General features: G+C 40.0%; 1 protein-coding gene across 9 annotated transcripts in view; it reads left to right on the top strand.

Moving 5' to 3' along the window:
* SH3D19 (SH3 domain containing 19) overlaps positions 1–23,500 on the top strand; it is a 141,784-nt gene that overhangs the window by 99,967 nt on the left and 18,317 nt on the right. For all 9 annotated transcript variants that reach the window (XR_013995188.1, XM_081077433.1, XM_081077435.1 and 6 more), the window contains 9 exons: positions 1,506–1,644; positions 1,771–1,924; positions 2,627–3,628; positions 12,125–12,232; positions 14,531–14,643; positions 18,920–18,981; positions 19,999–20,263; positions 22,564–22,632; positions 22,807–22,947. Coding sequence is in view for 8 of the 9 variants with exons in the window: in XM_081077433.1 (XP_080933559.1) it covers positions 1,506–1,644; positions 1,771–1,924; positions 2,627–3,628; positions 12,125–12,232; positions 14,531–14,643; positions 18,920–18,981; positions 19,999–20,263; positions 22,564–22,632; positions 22,807–22,947 (2,053 nt within the window). In the remaining variant the exon portion in view is untranslated. The remainder of the gene's footprint in view (positions 1–1,505; positions 1,645–1,770; positions 1,925–2,626; positions 3,629–12,124; positions 12,233–14,530; positions 14,644–18,919; positions 18,982–19,998; positions 20,264–22,563; positions 22,633–22,806; positions 22,948–23,500) is intronic.

Here is a 23,500-nt window from a genome sequence, read left to right as displayed (position 1 = left end):
CAAAGGATAAAAGAAAAGATGCAGGCAGGCTGGATAGGTAGCTAAATGAATAAATGGCTAGATGGGTGGCTGGAGAAAGAGACAGGCAGATAGACAGGCAGATGGAAAGTTGAATGGATAGAAAGGTAGACAGGTGGATTAATAGATGGATGGGTTTTTATAAGACATGGTCCCTGCTTTCAAATTTCTTACAGTATAATATAGGGGACTGAAGAACAAGGACTTTGAAGTTTGACATTACCAAGTTCAAATCCTGACTTGACTTTCTTACCATGTGACCTTGGGAAAGCTACTTAACCTTTCTTAGCTTCAATATCCCCATCTTTAAAATGGTGCTAACCATACCTATCTCATAAGGTTGTCATAAGGATGGATGCATGTAGAGTGGTTAACATTTATTAACTAGTAACTCTTATTATTTAGTTAGACAAAAGCAATAATCAGAGGTTCTTAGGTAATGCCATTCACTTTTAATCAGTGAGCAGGTTTTACTGTTTCAGAAGCTAGCATGAGAGTGTGTATTTATGCACGATTTTGAAAATGGCAGTGCTTTTTGTTTTTATTTTCCATAGAGTGCTAGAGAAAGGAAGAGGGTATTGTCATCCCTATTTGTTAGATGAGAAAATTGAGGCTCAGAGAGGTTGACTGATTTGCTGAGAGTCACACAGTTGGTGTTTGTTAGGAAATCAGGTTGAAGGTAAGATTTATACATTGAACTATAGAATCAGGTTCAGAAAATGATGAAAGAAGCCGTCTAAATCACTGTGACTCCTCAGTATTCAAGATTAATCATCACATTTGTATACAGAACTGACAAGGAACACAGACACACACATCAGGGTCTAGAAGTGAAAATGTTAACACTAAACACTTAAAGATCACTTTGAATTCGGGCAGAGATAGAGTGAGGAGAAAGAGAATATTCTAATTATATGGTATCATTTCACAGTATATACTTTATAATAACAGAGAGATAAACAATTCTAATTGACCAGTGCACTTTTCTACTTTATAATATACTGGGGTGCCAAAAGAATGTATATACATGACTTGTATTTATCTTTTATTATGGATATACATTGAGTATTACAATTTTAATACCGTTTTTTTTTCCGTTCTTAAAATGTGTATATATTCGTTTTTTTGGCACCCTTGGTATTTATGTTTGTGCTATAGACCAGATAGCAGAGCCCTGGAATGAAGAGATTGTATGGGCCTTACTTAGTCCTTACTCTTATCAACCAAGGCAGAGCCAAGTGTGCTTAGGGTACATCTCTAACTTTTTGAGGCCAAAATCGTAGAGGATCACTCTCATTTGATCCCTTGAAGCTGACCTGGCTGTACTATTAGAGACAGTCAGGCCAGACAGATCATTTCTGTGACTATGGTCGTTCTTATGTAACTTTTTTTGGGTGGTAGTTGTTTTCATGAATCTATAAACATTTGCAAATGGACAATAGCTTGTTACCAACCTGCAAATCCTCACTGAGGCTTCTGTCTCCTAGGCGCCCAGAGATCACCATTGTGGCAGCTGAGCCACTGAGGCGGGCCTCGTGGTTTGCAGGAGCCCCACCCCCAGGACTGGGATTTCCCCCATCCTCTGCAGCAGGCCCTTGGAGGCCCAGTGAGCTGGTTCCTGCTGAGGTGAATAAGTACCATGTTATCTCTTTGCATTTCAGTTTTAAAATGAAGTTCAAAGATAAGAACAGTGAGACTATTAACGTGTTGGCTATTGCCCATAAATGTTTAAAATCATTCTCTATTTTGCAGCTCCCACCATCTTATGAGCAAGTCATAAGAGAAATCAACCAAGTTCAAGTTAATACTACAAATAATAATAATGCTGCTGCCAGTCCAAGGCACACTATTACTTCTGCAACTCAGACTGACTTTTCAGAAGACATAGACAACCATCTGCCTCAAAGTAATGCAAGTAATTTGTCTCCCCTAATTCTGGCCTAGTTCTAGGGAAGTAATCAGTAGGCTTTAGCCTTTACAATAATTTGCAATTTGTACATAATTCATTGAGCTCCACTTCCCAGTCAGTATGATCGTGTGTGCTTGCTTTATTTGTGTTTGCTGTGATTATTATAAGAGCTCGTTCTCACAAGCCATAGCCCGAGTCTCTTGGGTTCACCCTCCTTACATCACAAAAATATCCTCTTAACTCGTGGTTGGTATTTCTATTGATGGCCTTTATTCCCATTGAGAAAGATGTTATATTTAGCACCTTCAACTTGATAGGATGCTGAAGGTGATTGTCCTATTAAGCTTTTAAAAAGTATTGTATTAGGATCACAGACGAGGAAAGCAAGAATTGTCAGACTTTTGACAATGAGAGAAATGGTTCATGTGGTAAGTTTCCTGAAAATGAGAAATTTAATGGTGTTTTGAAATGTTATGTAGTGACTATTTCTTATATGAACAGGTATACCTTGAAGAACCCTCCTGCAGAAAATTGAGTATAATCATTTCCCCGCTGATTTTGGAATTACTTTTTACTAATTAAGGAAACCAAAATCTCTTGCAAAATATCTACATGGATATTTTTAAAAATCTGTGCGCCTTCTCCTATTTTCCCTTTTAAATTATCACGTTACAACTTCTTTTTGTTTTCATCTGGTAGCATTACCGGCACCTCTCAAGCCCCTTCAGCTTCCCCCCGCGGTCTCAGCCAGGGATCCGCCCACCAACGTGTCACCTTCCATCGTCTGTGCCGTTTCTGAAAAGCGGAATTGTCCAGAAAACCCCGGTGCTACAAGATGTCCGGTGCCAAAACCAAGAACAAAAAGCAACCTCAGACCAGTAGCCAGAGACACCCCCATTAAAGAGCAGACTCCCCAGAAAACCGGCCCGGCGGCCCCCGAAGAGGCGCCCTCCCCGGGCCGGCCCCCGTCCCTGTCGGACAGCAGCAGCGCCTCGCAGAGTCAGGCAGGGATGGACACTATGAACACACGACAAAGCCAAAACAGTGTTTCCCGGCTCAGAGCCTTTGACAGCCACCCAAGTACCGAGACCCCAGGGCCGCCCAGGAAACCAGACGTTGCGCCCCGCGCTCTCCGCGCGCGGCCTGCTGTCCCCGCAGGGCAACACGCGGTGGCGCCCAACCCCGCCGCCAGCAGAGCGGCTGGAGAGCTGGACTCCTGGAATGAGAACAGACTCAAGGCGGCCTCCGGGGAAGGGCTCACCCCACACTTTCCACGCAGAGAAGCCGGGAGCATCGCAGTAACCAAACCCGAATTGCCAAAGAAACCAAATCCTGGCCTTCCACGCAATGTTAATCCTGAGACTCCGGGACGAGGGCCCGTGGCTGAGGGCCCTGCCGGCGGGAAGACAGTCCCCACCCCTGCTCCTCGGCCGCCGCTGCCCAAGAAATCAGTTTCCTCGGAAAACCCGACCTGCGCGGCGGCTTTGCTGAAACCAGTCACTGTGCCTCCGCGACTCCCCGTGGTGACCCACGCCAAAGCGTTCAGGTCACTGAGCGAGGGACCCGCAGCCAACCCGCCAGCTCCAGGTGTGCAAAGCAAGCCGCCGGGGGACGTGGACCTCATCAGCTTCGGTGACGATGTGTTACCCCCCCCATCCGGGAACCTGGGAGAAGACTCTGTGGGTCCAGAGATGGTTCTGGGTGAGTAAACGTCAGAAGTGGAGGGGAATCTAAACTCAGGGTAGTGTATCTTCAAAGGCACTTGTTGTTTTCGTTTCTAGTTCGTAAATTATTGAGGTATGTATGTGCATGTGTGTGCCCATGTGCGTATACAGGCAGAGAGAGCATGTGTGTGCACATGTGCGTATACAGGCAGAGAGAAACAGAGATTAAGAAACACGGAGCTGGACAGGAGATGGAAACAGAAAGGGGACGGAAGATATGGGATGGGGAGATGGAGACAGAGAACAAGGGAGACACACACATTGGGAGACACACAAGGGAGACACACACATTGATTACTACTGTATGAGCCAGGAATGAGTGGATTGGGACTAGGGACTAAACTAGACCCTAGTTGAGGCTGGCTCCCTTCCTCTAGCAGGTGGACATCCAGGCATTTGAAAGGTGCGGGGGAACTTCTTACAGATGGGAAGGCATGCAGGGACCCCAGAAGGGCTCCTTGGATGGCAGCAGCCCCGCTGGCAGTGCCAGGAGAGGGGCCAGCCTGGGGAAGCCTCTGGCAAGAGCAGTGCGAGGAGTGAGGACCCAGCCATATGTTGTAAATTTTTCCCCCCAAAATCTTCATAGAACCTCTTCCCTAGGGAATGCAAAGTTTTGTAAATAAAACATAACAGATGTAAGTTTCCTGCCAACATCGGGACAATTAAATTTCCCAAGAGGCAGGGATTTTTTTTTTTTTTTCCTCATACCATTCAGATGGAGGGTGTGACGGTAAAGCTCATCTTTGCTTTGTCAAACTAAGCTGCTCTACTTGTCATTAATAAGATTCCTTTTACTGCTGTTTACTTATTTGGATAGAATTGGTGAACAGAAAATCTCGATAATATTTTCAAAAGGTTAGTTGTCATCTTATAAATGGTTAACATGTATCAAAATGGTATAAGCTCTGTGATTCAAAACCAGATTCTGCACAGCCCAGGTGTATTTTAAATGATAACAAACACATATTTATTAAATATTTATCATGCACACAACATGGTAACTGGCTGTAGCATGCCTCTTGTCCATAAGGAGTGGAAGGAAAAATGGTAGAATATATTGAGTTTCTGCAGTGTTCCAACCCCTCTGCTAGACACCTGACTTACATTATTTAATCTAATACTTACAGTAACCCTCTGCAAGGTATCGTAAGCCTCAATTTACAGATGACAAAAATGAGGCTGAGAGGTATCAATGGGTAACTTGCCCAGTATTACAAAACCACAATTTTTCAAGGCAGGATTCAACCTCAATATTTTATTCTAAGTCTAGTTTATTTTTCACTATATCATGTTGCTACATTTCATGAATCCTTAAACCCAACAGACACATTAAAAACTTTTCAAGTCTTTGTCATATCATGTTCTTATTTAAACCTTTTTGATATTACAAGGCTCAGGATAGCACAGGGATGAGTAAATCCAACAACCGGAAGCTGTTAAGGGGTGGAAGCAGTACAAGCCAAAGAAATACCACCTTTTTGTAGAACCTCCTAGATTCTGTGGGGATGGCAACTTGGTTAATAACTGCTGAGAATTTATTCTGTGTCATTAAGCAGATAATTACAGTCATCTCCAAAAAAGGAAGGTCAACGGTATGCATTCAACATAAATACAGTCTCGTGCTTCATCCTCAGCCTTTTCTGTTTTTTGAGTTCTACCGCTTCATTGTACAACATGTAATTATCGAGGCGGTCTTGTAGCAAAATGTGTAGTTTGCTTGCCCTACCTGACTTTAACCATTGCTCTTGGCTGTGGAGTTATACTGAACTAAATGCTTTCTCTTCTTTCTAAACCTGCTCCTCTCCCTGTATTCTGCACCTCACTTAGCGACACCATCACACATCCAGCCTTCCCTAGAGAAGAATCCTAAAGATCATCCTGAGTCTTCACACCTGTAGCACAGTGGCTGGTTGTTTGGACTTGGAGTCAGACTGGTCGAGGTCTCCCACTTAATTGGTATGTGACCTTGGGTAATTTACTTAACTCTGCAAGTGCCTCGGTTTCCTCATCTATAAAACGCGATAATAATACTCCTCGTAGAGGTACTGCAAGGATTACATGTGATTCTGCAGGAAGGCCCTATCACGTTGTCTGAAACATGGTACATGCTCATTAGGTCGCACTCATTGTTACTTCCTGTGTTTCACATCCAGGTAGTTACCAACTCCTGCTGGTTTTACCTTCTGAGTAGTTCCTGAATCTTCCTCTCAGTTCCATCCCTCCTGCTGCTGCCCCACGTTAGGCCTTTATGCCCAGGTTATTACAGTGGATTCCCTGCTTCTTCCTCAAACCCATCTTGTGGCTACCCAACCGATTTTACTAGCATGTTCATTGGACCTTGTTGCTTCCCTGCTTATTGTCCTCCAGAGACCCTCAGGGTCACCTCTGAATTCCTCAACATGCAGAGGGGTTTTTGTTTCTTTGTTGATTTGGGCTTTGTGCCTTTTTGATGGGATATCAGTAGCATTTACTGTCTTTATAAATAAAGGATTATGGTCTCTTTGTGAAACCTTGCTTAATCATCCTGACATCAACCAGAAACTGGCAGAGGACCATAGGCGAAAGGAGAGAAACTCACAAATACGTTTCTCCTTCTCTTTCTCTTCCCTCAAAAATAAAGAAAATTTAATAAAACAGTTTTCATTAAATGAAGTTGCTGTATTAATCTCAGGAAGTAGAGATCAGAAAATACTGAAGCTATGAAAACATTGTGGAGATTAGAAAAATTATTAAAGGAAAACTCATAAAACGGCAATTTAATATTGGATTCATTTTGTGGGTAGAATGCCGTCCAGGTTAATGTAGTGGAGCTGAGAGGTATTAGCAATCCTTCTTCACACCTTCACAAATCATACCCAGTTGTCAAAAAAAAAAAAGCAGAATGCTTCCACTGTCAGCCCCATTACACAGACCAGAGTAATAGTCTAGCAGCCAATTTCTGCTATTAACAGAACTCAAGGGAAAGAAATGACAGAAAGGCAAGCCAAGGATGGTGAAACTAATTATGATGACAAGCATATTATTAGAGACAGGTAATGGGCAGAAAACTACATTATCATCAGTGTTTTTCTCAGCCCACTAATGAAGAGCATGTGGATACAGGTGTGAAGGGGCTTGCTTGTTTGGCAGCAGGTGGAGAATAATTGTGTGTGTGTGTGTGTGTGTGTGTGTGTGTGTGTGTGTGTGTGTGTGTGAGGGGCTAGAAGGCGAGCAGAATAAACACTGCAAATAAAAGTAGAGAAAATGCCACTGACTTTCCTTACATTTCGGTAAGAGATTCTTTTGGAAGTGCTTTGTGTTTTTCTATAGAAGTGAGAACAGTCTGTGATAGAGACTCACGGCGCTGCAGTTCTTAACCCTTTTTGGATCACAGAACTGAGAATCTGACTAGCCTGTGGATCTTTTCCCTCCCTTGAAAAGAACCCTTGAGCTCGTGAATGCACAATTGGAGGTGATTTCCAGAGCCTATTCCTGGACCCCAGATTAAGGACTTCTACCACAAAATGTTGGCGATCACATTCAGTGGACTGCTGAAATAAATATGGTGTATTGTGCAGTAAATCAAAAGGAGGTAGACCACCTATTATCTCCTGCTGTGGACCAGCCTCCAAGATATTAGTAGGTGAAAAACGAGAGGTACCGAGAGGAGTCATGGTATTTTAGTTACTGTTGGTGTTAAAACACACACATACACACAAACACGCAATGTCTTTGGAAAGATGTATAAAGACCTGGTAACAGAGGTTGTCTTTTATGACAGAACTGGGTAGGCAGGAGAGGATGGGTAACCTATTTTTTCAAATAGCTGAACATAGCAGAATAAAGATGAAAGAAACTGAGAATTACCTCTCGCCATTTTGCCTCAGAGCATCGTGCCCAGATCCTCAGCCTTATGATGAGTAGAAATTTTTAAAAATAATAGGATTGTTCTAAAATTATATTATTCAAGGTTACAAATAAAAGCTAATTATTATGAACTAGATATGTCTGAACTGGACAAATTCAAAAATACATATCTGCATTATTTCCTATTAAATGGAATCACTGGAATAGTATCAAAAAGAGTTTTTATTTTTCTAGTTACTTTATGGGAAATTTTATGGCCATCCTTGCCTTCCAAAAGCAACAAAAGGGAGAAGACTTTTCACTTTTTTCCCGTTTTTAAGTCGTTTTTGTTTTGGTTTGTTTGGCAGGGGCGTTAATTAGTTCATCTTTATCTTATAACTTTTTCTTGTCATTGAATTTATTTTATTAGATTTTTTTCAGTTACAAAATAACATATATTTGCTCTAACAAGTCGAACGGTATAAATGTTTAGTAAAACAAAAATAATAATAATCTCCCTCCAGTCCATCCCAATCCCCAGAGTAAACAGTGTGGGCAGTGCTGTATGTACGCTTCTGTGCCTTTGGACATTCCAAACCAAAGCTTACAAACATATACATATACTTGTACTTTTTCCTGCTTTTTACAAACATTTTATCATACTATACCCATTACACAGCAGCTTGCTTTTTTCATTTATACTTGATCTTAGCCAAAAGGCCGAGAAGCGATGCTTTTTTTCATTTAAAAATGAAATTTATGGATTTCTCTTCAGGCCAGTAGATCTAAGTCTAGTCCTTGTTTCCTTTCACCTGCCTGAGTGCGTCATAATTGATTCAGCATTTCCCGTTGATGGACGTTTGAGTTGTTTTGTTTGTTTTTAATTTTTTGGATTTTTTTTTTTGTTGCCACTGTGAAAAATGCTGCAGTAAACACCCTTGTAAAGATTTTCAGTTCTACTAGTGCTTTTATTTCTGAAGAATAAATTTCCAAAAGTGGGACGACTGGGGCAAAGGTTATGAACTTTAAACATTCTAATAGTACCAATAATCCAGTTTCCCACCTGGCAGTGCCTGGAATTCCCAAACATGAAGTGCCATCCTTGCTTTTCATGTTGGCCACCCACATTTCTTTTGGAAAAAATACCCCTCTCATGAAAAGACATGAAAAGTAAAGTGCACATCGTGCGGCGAGGGAGAGACTGGCACACTATCATTGAGGTGAAACACTGGCCTCTGGCTCCACCTTCTCACGGAGACGATGCCGTTTGTCCTCCCCACTAGTCAGCAGCCTGGTCTGGGTCACAGCCCAGGACAGCATGCAGACAGAGAGGCAGGTGCCAAGCGCACTGACTCAGTGAACACACCTCGGGTAGGGCATTTAAACAGAACCACTCCTGCCAAACAGCCCACAGTGCAGGAACACTAAGGCTTCCTTGCGTCACTGTATTGAGAAAGAAATGTTTTCCAGCCACATATAGTGGAATAATTACACATGATATGCATGCCCGGTATTAAAGAGCAGCTAATGATATTAAAAATAAAAACAAAACAAGAAAAGAAAGAAAAAAAAATGGGTAGCTAGGACACTTGTAATACTTTATATTTAAGTTGTATCTATGCTCCTTCTATTTAAATCCTTCAAGTTTAAACAAAAAAAATGACTGGGCCCTTTCATGCAGACCTGCACAGTTTGCAGGTTGCGGCAGGGCTCCCTGCGGCCAGTCCGCCAACAGCAAGCACAGGGGCGCCCCTTCGGCCCTGCCCCTCAAGGGCACTCACTGGCTGCTTTTCTCCTTTCCCCATCCTCCTTGTTCGGGCCCTCACTCCTGGAATGTGAGGGAAAGACTGTAGGTGGTATACTGGCCCAGAATTTGGTATGAATTAGCAAACAATTGAAGTCATTCCATGCTCAAGATTTTCTTCCCCCTCCATGTCCACCCCCACAAAACATCATCAACTAAAAAATATCCTGATTACCAACAGCATATAGGTACCAAAAGCAGCCTTTAACGTAAAAATGCCACTTGAAAGGTAGAAGACAATGAACAATTATGAGTCTAAATCCTTTTCTTGAATTTTTGGTCCTTTTCCCAGCAGATAACAGAGCCCTGAGAGAATGGGCTATTACAACCAAGATTCCGGGGAGGGAGGACAGACAAGTCCCTGAATAGACGAGTCTTTGCAGCAGCTGGGGAAGGAAAGTGGCTCCTTGGAGTCACTGGGTTCCAACAAGGACCAAGGGGGCAGAACAGAGGCAATGGCAGGCAAGAGAAAGAACAGAAAGGAAGGGTACATACTGAGGAAAGATATACTTCTGTTTGAATAAAACATCTGCCAAGATTACATGGGGTCTTCAAAGTCTTTCATTTTAGCTAGAGTTACTCAGATGAACCATTCTGGGAGTTCAGATTTGGATAACATTTGCAAAACGGGCTTTAATACAAGTGTACCTACTCCTTTTTATCCATTGGCACCACTGTTTCCTGAAGATCAGATGTGTATTATTCATGGTGGAAGAACTATTACAATATGTCAAATCCAGTTGTTGGAAAGATGGTCGTGGCCTCCTCCCCTCCCTCGCCACCTGTACTCCTGTTTCATGCTGTAACCTTGCCCTTCTGCCCATACCCGAAGTTCTTTACCTTGCTCTATTTTTCCCTTTTTCAGTAGTACGTCTCATCTTCTACTGTACCACATGAATTACTTATCTGTTACATTTATTGTTTATTGCCCCCCTGCTGGAATGCAAGTCCCATGCAGACAGAGTTCTCTGCCTCCTTTACTGGGAAGTATCCCCAGCATCTAGAATAGTGTTTGATGTGTAGCAGGAACCTAACCAATACTGAATAAACAAAAGTGAAAAAGCAGATTAGCAGAGAAATGGATATAAAATGATCCTGTTTTTGTTTTGCAAAATACCTGCTTAATAATACATGTAATATAGAAAAAAGTATCAATAGATACACCACATTTCAGGTAATTGTTATTTTGGAAGGGATGAGATTACAGGAGATTGTCTGTCATATAGTTCTTAATGTTTCCCAGTTTTACAATAAACATTGCCTTGGAAGTAAAAAATAATGTTATAACAAAATAAGGAATTAAAGGATTTGGTTAGACCTAAAAGAAGGAACTTTGTTTGTTTTGGGGAACTTAAGTTACAATGAAGGAAAGTTATATTATTACAAGAGTCTGTTTTAAAAGTTTGATATTGTTTTGATAATGTCAAGTTGGTTTTTTGAACTTAGACAAGACTTGCCTCATTTGTGAACTGATTGGTTTCCATAGAGGGGTCATCTAATTTTTTTTCTCAGTAGCCTAATAATAATTATTTTACCTGGCATGCCATCTGGGGGCCTTCCTAGGTGGCAGATAATGAACTTCAAATAGGACTGTACTTGACAGTCGTATCTCCCCACCCAGCACTGTTACTGGCACATGGTACACGTACATATATGAGCAAGTGGCCAGCGAGTGAGTGACGCCTTTTGTAGGTATATGACTGTGGGGTTGCCTGAGAGCTGGGTGGGAAGGATGGGGAAGTATCAGCAGGCCCACAGGCCTTCCTATCCTTAGCTCAGCTCTTCACGTCTCCTACAAAGAGCTGGTCAGCAAAAGGTGCTTATTGAACTGCAGCTCATAACAGGCAGAACATGAATGGTATTCATCACGGGCATTGTTTTACAGGGAGTGTCTCCCTCAGGCAAGCTTCACAGAACAGGTGCAGAATTATAGCATATACTCACTCTGCCTCTTGTTGAATAAAGCCAAAGGCAGCCTCATGAGACCCTGTGTGCTCTATGGGGTATCCATTGTACAGCATTTTATATTACTTGTGCTAATCTATTTTATTTTTAGATTTCTCATCTTTTTTAAAAAAAATTATGGTGATTTTCCCAAACTATTGAAGAGAATATTAACATTAAAGAAAAAAAAGACTATTTCAGGAAAAAATAATTTGATGGTTATGCTTTTGTTTAAAATACTTTTTCTACGCATATGTTGCCCATTTTAAATGAATCAGTTAAGATGGAGAAATGCCGACTCATGTATCCTTGCCCCAAGTTTAAATATTTGAAGGGGGATGTCTTATATTATTTCCAGGATAAAATATTTTTTGTTTTCATGTTACTGAAGTGTAGTTTTACTAAAGTACTAAATCCAAGACTGCTGAACCACCTGCCCTGTGCCAGGCACAGTGCTGGGTAGGATGACGGCCCTTGGTGAGCCCCGTGGATAAGTTTTCCAGTGGGCACAGAGGTGTGGGAGAGGCCTTCCCTCATGGAGGATCTGGGAGCCTTCAGAGGACGGGGAAAAGTGGCTCCTCGTTTCAATGGCCCCTCATTTTCAGACAGGCATTTATGAAATGATTGCTCTCCCATGAAAGATAGCTTCTACATAATTCAAGATTGTCCTGGATCTCTCTCATCAGAGAGGAAGAAAAGCCATATGAATTATTTACAGAGCACCAAGTTATTTCTTTCATGAGCTCAGACTTTGTTTTTGTCTCTGCAAACTGAGATTTTGTTTACCCGTGAATAGTTTTCCCTGGGGCATGAAAAATATGAATTTTTAATTATGAATGAGGTTTTTTGTTTGAGTCCATGTTAACTAAGACATGCAAAATAAACTGTGTTTTTCATTAGATCCCTTTCAGCTCCCCACAAAAACAGAACCAACAAAAGAAGGAGCGGTTCAACCAGCACTCACCAGGAAGCCCACTGTGATTCGAATTCCAGCCAAACCAGGAAAATGTAAGCACTTCTCTGCCTTTATTTGCTTCTCCGAGTCTGGCAGACACATATGCTAATTTATCAATGTCCACTTTTGCAGTCATGTGCAATTGGCCATTTATTATTATTCATGGTGAAGGAAATTTAAAAGCAAGTTTTTAACAATTCTTTAGACAATTAGTGCAGTAAGGTTAGATTTCAGTTCTCTTTAACATTGTCTTTAGGTAGAGAGAATAGAGGGAGACTGAAACTCAGAGTAATTGTAATATCCTTTCTTAGTACCTCTGGTAAAGATATGGTAGGAAAGTAATTGAAACTGATAGCAAATAAAGTTGCATATGTCTATGATATAGAGTATATTATTCCAATATATATAGGAAGTGTATTATTGCAATCAGTATGACCTAACCATAGCTACGTTATGTTTACTCTTTTCTGCACACTTACAAATTGGATCAATGGTCTTGAAATCCTGAAAAGGGTATATTGAGGAAGCATCTTTATTTATTTATTATCCTGACAAAGCTCCAACTATTATTAGGAAGTTGAATTCCACACTGCTATATGTGAGAGAACTGAAGTGACAGTTTCTAGAAAGTTACTTCTATCTGTGTCAAAAAACCAGTTCCCCAGAATTATATTATTATAGTTACAAAGCAATACATATATGCTGTGGAGGAAAACTTAAGTAAGACCTTTGGTGTCTGAAGAACTTGGAATGGACAAGAGAAGAAAAAAAAAGCTTTGTGGTGCAAAACTCCTTGTTCTCCTTTGAACCTCCTTCCCCTGGGGACCTGTTTCTTCTGGCTAGAATGTTCTTTTCCCATTTACCTGCATGGCTCCCTCTTTCACCATTCCTTCGAGGTTTTGCTAAAATGCCACTTTTTTCATTGAGACCTCTGCTGACCATGTTACTTGAAGTTGAAAATCTCTACCTCTCCCCACACACAGGATAATCCTTATGTCCCTTCCTGCCAGCCAGCTATCTCCTCTCTACGTCCATATTGTTACTACTTCGCACCCTTAGTTGTTTGTCATGACAATATTATATCCTAAATGATTCATTATTTCCTTGTTAAGAGTAAGGAAGCTGCAGCACAGAGAAAGTCTTCCAGGCAGCGACTGACTTGGAATGTTCCAGTGTGTCTTTTAAGTCCCAGAGTAGCACTGCCTGTCACTAAGAACACTTGCCTTTCTCTAAATCATTGTTTTCCTGCTTTTGAGAGTGTTTGTTGTCCGTGGATAAAACAACAACCTGACAAATCATCCTCTTGTTACAGGTTTTTCATGTAAAATGGGCACAGAGAGTGTTCTTTTGACAGAATGAGAAAAATTCTCATCTCCTTTAAATGCCTAAGTCACTGTGTAAAAGATAGATTTAGCTTCCTTTAGTATGTTAGAGTCGTACACTCCATTCCAAGTGATTTTGCACACAAATTTTAATTAGCTGTCAGTAATTAAATGTGGTCATCTTTGTTTTCTTCTTTTTAACTTCAGTTGAGGGTACACTATCAATGAGTTAAGGATGTACTATGGATGTAAAGATATTGTTTGTTAAATTGAGGGGCAATGATGCCCATTAATCTGGAGCTAATGAGTCAGAAAACACATTTAATTATATGGACGGGCTTGGATACACCACCTATTAAGAAACAGCATGCTTATTACACTGAGCACAGGCTCTTCGGTTCAAAACCCTGGTTCTGAAAATTACTAGCATTAAGACCTTGGGTACCTGGTATATTTTCTTCTCGGTTTCTTCATCTGTAAAATGGGTAGGACATTATCTAGTGTAGTGCTGCCCAATAGGACTTTCTTTGAAGCTGGAAATTTTCCATATTCGTACTGTACAATATGGTAGGTGCTGGCAACATGTGGCTATTGGATTGGCGCTAGTGCAACTGAGAAACTGAAATTTTAATTCTAAATAATGAAGATTTAAGTTTAAATGGTCACATGTGGCTACTAGCTAGTGGACTGCATAGAACTAGCACATAGATAGATTTTGATTGGAGAAATGTATATGAATAAAGTGCCTTAATTTAATAGCCTGGCACATGTTAATAGAAGCGTCTCAAAAATGTTGGCTGTTGTTGTAATTATTTACTATTATTTTTACTCTCTATAAAAAATTCAGTAAAATTAACTGATGTCTACTAACCTATCAATTTTTCTGAAGTTTGATGGGGGTTTTTTCTCATTTGCTTAGCTAGCCATTCTTTGTGATGGCCATTTTTCTAAGGAAACAAGCTGCAGTCATGTCATTTTGGGGAATCCCCAAAGACCAAAAATTGTTAATGAATCACTGCTGTTTTCCAGGTTTACATGAGGATCCACAAAGCCCACCTCCTCTCCCCACTGCAAAGCCTATTGGAAATACTTACTGTACAGTATCTGGAAAACTCAGTAGTGTTGACAGAACGAGAAACTTGGTGAGTGGTCATTACAGATTGTCTTAGGTTGAAGACCAAGCTGTGCACTGATTTTAAATACTCAGCTTATGTCCAAATTATTCAAAAAAAAAACAAAAACTTTTATTACAAACCAGTTTCTAAACCCCATGTACTTATTTAATGTGATGTTTTATATTTTTAAAATCCCATAGGACAATTCATTATACTTCATTATAAAATAATTTGTCCTATACGAATACACTGACATTATTTTTTAAATGGCACTAATAATGTTACTGAAAATCTCTAAAAACCTATATTTTTGAAAGTAGATTTAATTTAGTTATCGATTTTTATTTAAAACAGCTATTAGTGACATTATTTTAAGATAATTACCATAAGCATTCATTAATCTGAAATTTAGGGAAACGTTATTTCTTTAATTTAAAAAATAGCGCTTTACCATGTATTTGTTAACAGATGGTAGTCAAAGAGCTTTAAATATATATATTTACAACCTTAATAGCATTTCCCCATACTTTTTGAAATACCCATGTGATAGATTATCTTTAAGGTTTGTTTCAAAAAACACCAATTCTTAAAGTCTTTCACGAAATTTTCAGTTCAAATTTTATAGTAATTTTACATTGTGCATTAGCTATGCTTGTTTTACATACAAACCATCTAATCTAGTTGAAGAGAAATTTTTTTGAAGACATTAAATTGAATTAGCCGATACCAATTTAATGAGATTTTCCTGTGGGCTGAATTAAAATTTAGTGATCTCTTGCATTTTCAGTGTACTTGATAATGAATTTTTATTAAACTGGGCCAAGAAATCTCAAAAGAATATGATAGGGCCCCCACCATACTACTGTTGAATAGGAAAACCCCAAATTTGCAGGGAGGAAAAATTACTTGAGAAGGTACCTGGCATCCACTGTAAAGGGTGGTAAAAGAGAGTGAGGACATGATGAGTAGGCGTACATATCGTTCAGTAAGTCATGTAATAGGCTTTGTAAGCCATCAAACTATTAAAATATTAGCTATTGCTACATTTGGTGTTAGGCAGTTCACAAAGCAACTCTCCAATTTTAAAAAAGAGAAGGACATTAGAATATAGTAAGACATCTGGAGAAGTTCACAAAGCAACTCTCCCATTTTAAAAAAGAGAAGGACATTAGAATACAGTAAGACATCTGGAGAAGTACTACATTCATAATTGTTGTGAACAACATGAGGAAAATTCCATCCTACACTGTTTACAAAGGGAGGGAGGCTCAAGGCATTCTGTGGTGTGCTGTAATACATACCATAATAGACACACTGGGTCCGACGGAAGAAAAGATGAAAAACAGACCACAAGTTAAATGATTCGGCTGAAATCACACAGAGAGATTTCTAGGGCTAGGGAGTCAAATCTATGGGAAATTTCTTTTGTTTGAGCATTACAATTACTGAGGATTTTAGACCAGAGGCCATAAAGGCTTCAGGTGTGGGTTAGGATCTCCAGGATTATTTCTCCAGTGCAATGAGCTTGGTCTTTGCTGACTGTGTCTCCTGACGAGGAGGGAAAAAGCCCTCCGCTATTTCTCCCGCCGTGAGTGCTGAGCGACTTTCCACCTCAGGACACAGGGCTGTAGTTGCACAATCTCCCTTTCTTCACTGAAACGATGAGGGACCTCAGGATGAAGAACACCGGGGGCCACTGGAAGCATCTGTCAGCAGGAACAGATGTTTCTGTGTCGCCTGTTGCCCACCACAGGGACCCACAGCTCCCAGAGCCTCCCCCAAGGAGGCTGCCAGCTGGTACAGGAGGAGAGTCAGAAGACACCGGCCCGTGTGTGTAAGGAATCCCAGCTAGAGCACAGAAGTCGGCTAATGAATACAGGACATAGATGTGGTACCAGTTCTGGAGAAAGGAGAGAAGAAACATCTCTCTCAGACAAGAGAATGGTCTTGGAAGAAATGTCTATCTTTTGAAAATATAGCAAAAAACTGGGAATTAATTTTGAAATTAGAATGTAAGAAACCATTCCAGTACAGATGAACAAAAGGATGGCATCTACAGGGACAGTACAATAGAAAAACCAACTTTGCCAGGAACTAAAATTCCTATCCGGACAAAGCAAAAGCCAAAGTTCAGGGATGTCAGAGCTAGAGAAATAAAAAAACAACAACAACAAAACTACACAAAGCAGATGCAAAGAGGCCCCAGCTATATGTGGAATGTTGAAGACGAGGAAATCCTTTATCAATAATCTTCCAAAGATAGTTGGCCCAACCTGTGCGTAAACCTGCATTTGAGCACGTACTAAGACAATGGCTTCTGCAGGACCCAGCCCTCTATCCTCAGGGTTTGAAGGGTGTCTGATACAGGGGGGCCTTCCAAAAGGCCCTACACATTCATGGGGGATTTGCATATGCTGCCTTTTTCTTTTTCCCCCACCATTTAGAATGTGCTCATTGTAGAAAATTGAGAAAAGAAATATTTGATTGTTATAAAATAGCACCACCCAGAGAGCACTACAGCTAGTATTTGGTACAGAATTAGGATTCTATGGCACGTGTTTATTGCAGTACATCATCTGTAACTTTCCATGTCAAATTTATACATCTGTCTTTTTAAAAATTTGCTCCTAATTATCAAGGTATCTAACAACTATAATTTTGAGAAAACCAGAAAGTTTCTGCCTATCTGCTAGAGTGTTTTCCTATTTGTTTTAATTTTAAAAGTGGCCAAAGAAGTAAATCAGTTTTTCAAGTACCATAGCAGTATTTGTCAGAGGGAAATATAGGCAGCAGCGTATTTATAAGGCATGGATTATAAGTCTAGAATATTGCAGGTTTTATGAGCTGGTGACTCGCCTCACTACATTAATTGAACTCATTAGTGCAACCAAGTTTTAAGGGCAAGCTTAATTTGTTTTTAAAAATGGGATTTTAAAACATTGAAACATATTTCAACGATCACAGTTATTGGCAATTAATCATTTGATATTTAAGGAAATGTTGCAAATATTCAGGTTGAATTAAAAACCACGGAAGTGAATTTTAACTCATTTATGAGATGAGAAGGAAGAAAACAGTCTGAATTAACCCACAGAAATCCCCAAGCTATAGTTAGATCTCCTTTGCACAAAACAAAAGGCAGTGTAATTTTAAAAAACTGACGTTTTTTTCCCCCCTTATGAGGTCTTAGAGAAATATTATTTTGTGGATGTCAGTGTCCAGGCTTAGATAGTAGAAGATATGCAAAGAAAGAGAGAGAGAGAGAGAGAGAGAGAGAGAGACAGAGAGACTCAATGAGAATTAGAAAAATTTAGTGAGAACTTTTTCCTACAAAATCAGGTTTGGCTTTGAAATCCTTTAACTTTTTATTCAACAGAAGGTCTGAAAATATTTTCTTTGCATTATCCTCATTTCCCAATCTTTGGGCTATAACATGTTCAGAAAAACAATTTAAGTAGCACGGTTTGCGTCCCTTACCCTAGAGAAATCTTCCTATTGATCTCCAAACATCCAATTTCTCTCATCTACTATTAAGATAAAATATTCTGACTCTACCTAGCTTTTATTTTTCACATTACCCCCTATACTCTTTCCTACAAAACTCTTCTTAGCACATCCAGCCCCTTTGCTATCGTGGTACAAGCTCTCTGCTTTCTTGGGCCTTTTCTCTTCCGCCTCACACACCTTCCTTTCAGGCCATCCCTTAGGCTTTTATGTTCCCACCTCATTCTAGTTCAGTGTACAAATGTACATTGAACACACAACGTACAAACCATCCAGTGATGAGAGATCTACCTATTCTAAGCAAAACAAACTAATCACTTTTTATGTGTTTAAACTTAGAAACAGTGCATATCTTAATGTGTCATTATTGGATAAATAAAGGCCATATATATGTATGTATGTTTTAATTCCCTACAGTGCCTGCTTAAATTGCTACTGTGTAACCAATCTATTAAGATGTAGATATCATCCTAATGTCTCATGAATCTGCTGAATGTATCATCATGCAGGGCGGTTGGTTGGGCCATGGTTCGCAATAGCAGACACCCCCGCCCACCCCGAGTCTCCTCCTCTCTATCTTCCTTTGTATTTGGACATGAGCAATTTAGGTAGGAACAAATGAATAATGCGTAAGACTAAAAACTCTTTCTCTAACTTTCTAACTTTTCCTAAGTTTTCCTTTCTCAAACTCAGCTGCATTTCCACTTGTAGATCCAGCCAAAAAGCTGTCCAAAATTCCTCTTGACAAGCTCTTGTTTCTGATTAACCTTAACTAAAACCCATTCTCTGACACTTGCAGGAATCCGACCATGTTGGTCAAACAGGAGGTCCTGTGCGAGGACCGCCAAGGCTGCCACCAAGGTAAGTGTGGGAAAACTTCACAAAAGTGTAAGTTAGAGAACAAGTAATGACTCAGCGATTGGGCTCTCTTTTCTGTCATCAAAACTGAGTAGTGGTGTCCTTCGATCTTCTTTTAGAGGTATAATATACTCACAAATTCACCCAGACCGCTAGCCTACATACAGTCTACTTCTGACAGCGGGTTGCAGAAATCTCTGCTCCTTTCTTTTAACACAATCCAGAAACTCGCAGAGCATGAGCGTGGACTTCTGATACTTTTCCTCAAGTGAACAGATTCCTTTCTGAACCTGAAACAACTCTACTTCTGGAATGAACTCTGAATCTCTCCCTTCTTTCCTCCTTCTGCCTCCCTCCCCCATTTTGGGAGACAGGCTTTTTTAGCTCAGAGGTGACTTGCCCTTCTGAATTCCAGGACTACATGAACAAAGTCTGTGAAGCCATCAGAAGATGTTACTACATTAGAAACTATTTTTATCATAGGGATTAAGGAAAGGCTTTCACAGTAATGGTTGTGCTATCCTATTTTCAAAACAACTTTATTAATCTAAGTTAGAACTGGAATAATAATTCCCATAACATGACTATTAGGGGAGTTTCATTTTTTTTTTCTAATCATGTACTAGACCACGTCACATATACCTGATATTCTATTATAAGATTTTATCTCAGACTTTGGTAGAAAGTGCTTAGTTTCCTGAAATAGTCATGGTGTGTCTAAGAGTAAATGGGGCCTTAGAGAGCTCATGAGAGTAAATGCTTGTTTGTATTGAACTAATGAATCTCTAGTGCAAGATAAGAGGAAGCAGAAGCACCATGGCATTTCCTCTAATAATACAATGTTTATTGCAGCAGGCATTTGCTCAAAAATAGCATACCCTGCATGTTTCAGTGTAAATTGTAGTACACTAGCAGAAAGCTGTGTGTGTGTGTGTGCACTCACGTGTGCATGTGTGTGTGGACATAACAAAACCTGATATTGATCAAACACTGACTCACAGCTTCTATATTGACTTTCAGACCTATAAATGGAAAAGTCATACCGGCTCGACAGCCTCCTCCCAAGGGGGCCCCTGAAAGACCACCTCCCCCCAGAATTTTTACAACCACATCATCAAATAAAAAACTGCCTTTTAATCGGTCTTCTTCTGACATGGATCTTCAGAAAAAACAAAGTAACTTGGCATCTGGACTCACAAAAGCCAAGAGTCAAGTTTTTAAAAGTCAAAATCCGGTGCTACCCCCTCGCCCTAAACCAGGACACTGTCTCTACAAGAAATACATGGTAAATTTAGCTTTTAAAAAATGTTCATGGTCAAAAGGTCTGTCCTAAAGTATATATAAGATCCATTCGTTATTCCATAGGAAAAGATGATGAGACAAATGTGGGCTTGACCCTTGACCCTAAGAGTGCTTTAGATAAGGAGGCCACAATAAAACCTAGGTCTTTAAAGCAGAGTTTCTTTATTAGGAGAAATGTAGGAAAGGAAGCAATGAAGACAGGGATTAACCAAACAAACTCTGAAACACCTGACCCAGTAAATTAGACTGCTGGGAGTAACTGACAGATTTTATAATTTATATCCCTTGCCCACAGAGTAAAATTTTAAATAAATTAGAAAGAAAGGTCTTTAGATGAATGGTTTTTCCTTCATTTTCCCCTTTTGTAAACCTAATTATCACTGTCCATTTAATAGTTACCAGTTAGAAGTCTTCATCAATAATTGAGATAGTTGAGATATTTTGTTCTCTTTGAATGCTTTTCTTATCATGTGACCTTAAACCTTTGTCTCCATTTCCCTTGCTTAAAAACAGAGTTGAGATTGGGGGTGGCCGATTTGCTCAGTTGGTTAGAGTTTGGTGCTAATAACACCAAGGTTGCCGGTTCAATCCCCGCATGGGCCACTGTGAGCCGCGCCCTCCTTTCAAAAAAAGAATAAAAAAATAAACAGAGTTAATGTGCTCTCTCTGCTTTGGTCAGGTTAACCTGACAAAATTTAGAACAAATAAAAATGATAAGGAGAGCAGGACTTTTGTATTTTTTAAACAATTGTATGATAGTAGCTCTTAACAAGAACAGCATTAGTAATTTTACATTGTGCTACATTTCCATCACTGAGCCAGAAATTGTTTTCACTTTAAGCCATTTAGAATTTTTCAAAATCCTCCTAAGAGAAGGGTATAGACAAATAAGAAAGAGGTAGTATATTCGTATATATTCATGTTCATTTATCCTGATAAAAATTTTAATTGCTAAAACCCAGGAGTATTCTTTGGGATAGATTACTTAAAGATAATAAATGAAAATAGTAGCTGATGTATTGAGTACTTATTATGGGACTGGCATTGTTCAAAGCGATTTATATATGTTAAGTAACTCATTTATTCCTCACACCAACCCTGTCAGGTAGGTGCTATTATTACATGTAGTATACAGATGAGGAAAATACCCCTTGTCCAGGGTTCAAACCAGTGAATGGTGGAGCCAAGATTTGAACACAGATCAACTGGCTCTGAGCCCTATGCTCTTAACCATGAAGCCGTACTATGAAAATAGTGTTGCTAGTTGCAAAGTCTATACTTGTTTTGGCCATTCCATGTTAAGAGCCTCATTCAGGAGAAACCAAATTTTGCCTATGGTTCTTAGCATAGCTGTGTGGTATCAACAGAGCATTTGAAGAACTCAGATTCATAAATTCAACATAATGGTGTATTAGCGTAGTATGTCTTGTTATGAAATAATTCCTTAAATCCCTCCTTTTTTCCATGGCTACCCTACCATTAAATGCTCACCAGGGATCTGGTACTTTGCAAGACCTGGGACTCTGACAGAGATGCTGGGAAGTAGTACCACCCAACCCAACCTTACAGGGTCACACTCTTGCACTCTCCATCTTTGTTCCTGAGTGATGGAAGGGCCCAAGCAGCCCCTCTTCCCTGTTGGAAGTGAGCTTGTGTAATCACATTTCCTCAGTATGTCTTTTGTATTGTAAAGTCTCTCTGACCTGTATTCATTATCCAAAATTTACCACAGTAAGGAACAGAGTCCCCTGGCCAGGGTGGGATACAGATGTAAAAACCATTCTAAGATCAGACAGAGCTGAGTGGACCAGTAGTAAGTGACTGGGGTTGGGCAGTGAAGTGGGTTTAAGTATATGCTTGGTATCAGAGACTCTAGAAAATGAGATTCAAGGCAAATGGAAGCAGTCCATCAAGCACTGTGGAGGAGGCATGATTCCCTGGTCAGCCTTCAGAAGACAGCCATCGAGAAGCCTGAATTAAAGGTGGGCTTTGACAGCTGTGAGGTCAGGTGCTGAGTATTCATCCTTCAGACACCCGTGGACTTTGTCCTATAGAATAGAACTCCCTAGTTCCGGTTGTCAAAGAGACTCCACACCCCCAATGACTCTTAGTATCCATGAGAAATGGCAGGCCCCACTGGATCTAGAGCGTGAGGAAGCCAGTTAAACTATTTGCTGGAGAGGTTGCACTTTGGGCTGGCTCACGTGCCAAATCCCCAAGTGACCAGCAATTTATGAGGAGGTTATTTGATTGTGAATAATCCTTTTATTGGTTATGTTTAAGCTGTCTGTGCCTCATGGAATTGCCAATGAAGACATTGTCTCGCAGAACCCCGGAGAACTCTCCTGTAAGGTAAAGTAGAGCTCTTTCTTTACTGAGGAACATAAAAAAAAAAAAAAACCACTGGCCTCTGTTACTGGTTTACACATTATTAAATGCTTTAGGCTCCAAAGATTAAAATGTGGAAAAAGTAATAATGTTTTATTAAATAATAATTGCTTCAGAGAGTGGTATTGTACCTTACAGCGTGGGGACGTACTTGTGATGCTGAAGCCGGCGGGAAACAATTACTTGGAATGCCAAAAGGGAGAAGACACTGGCAGAGTTCACCTGTCTCAGATGAAGATTATCACCCCACTTGACGAACATCTTAGAAGCAGAGGAAACGTAAGAAATTAATATTGTACCGCCCTCATAGCAGCCATGGCAGCACATTCCATAGAGCTATTCATTGTATCTCATCCTCAGGTTTTTATTAGCACGTTTATTTTAACCAGATTAAAAATTACAGTAGCCTTTTTATTCCATTTTAAGAATAAATTACCTCTAAGAGACTTGCCACTGCCCCACTAATCACCTTGATATACAGTGACTATCACATGTTTTGCTTTTTTCATATCATGCTGACTTATAGCAACCAGAGCACTCAGTCATTAATTTACAACTGTGATGGCCATTTATTTTTCAGATAATGTAAAGATGTTTAGTAAAGTGCCAGAGATTAGTTTCCTAGCAGAATGGATAATTATTTTAGAAGGGACCCTATAAACGCTAAGTCTGACATAAAAAAGCACTTCCTTTTAAGATTTAGGCTTAGTGTAAACCTCATTCTCTGATTATAGCTCATAAAATAATGAAATGAAATGTAATCCAACAACCTGGAGTCACAATTTAGGCCTAAGCAATTTGTGGAGCCTGGGAGAATACAGTGATCATTGAA

This window comes from Rhinolophus hipposideros (genome assembly GCF_964194185.1).
Source record: "Rhinolophus hipposideros genome assembly, chromosome: 16".
Taxonomy (NCBI): domain Eukaryota; kingdom Metazoa; phylum Chordata; class Mammalia; order Chiroptera; family Rhinolophidae; genus Rhinolophus; species Rhinolophus hipposideros.
This window is presented reverse-complemented; position numbering and strand designations above follow the sequence as displayed.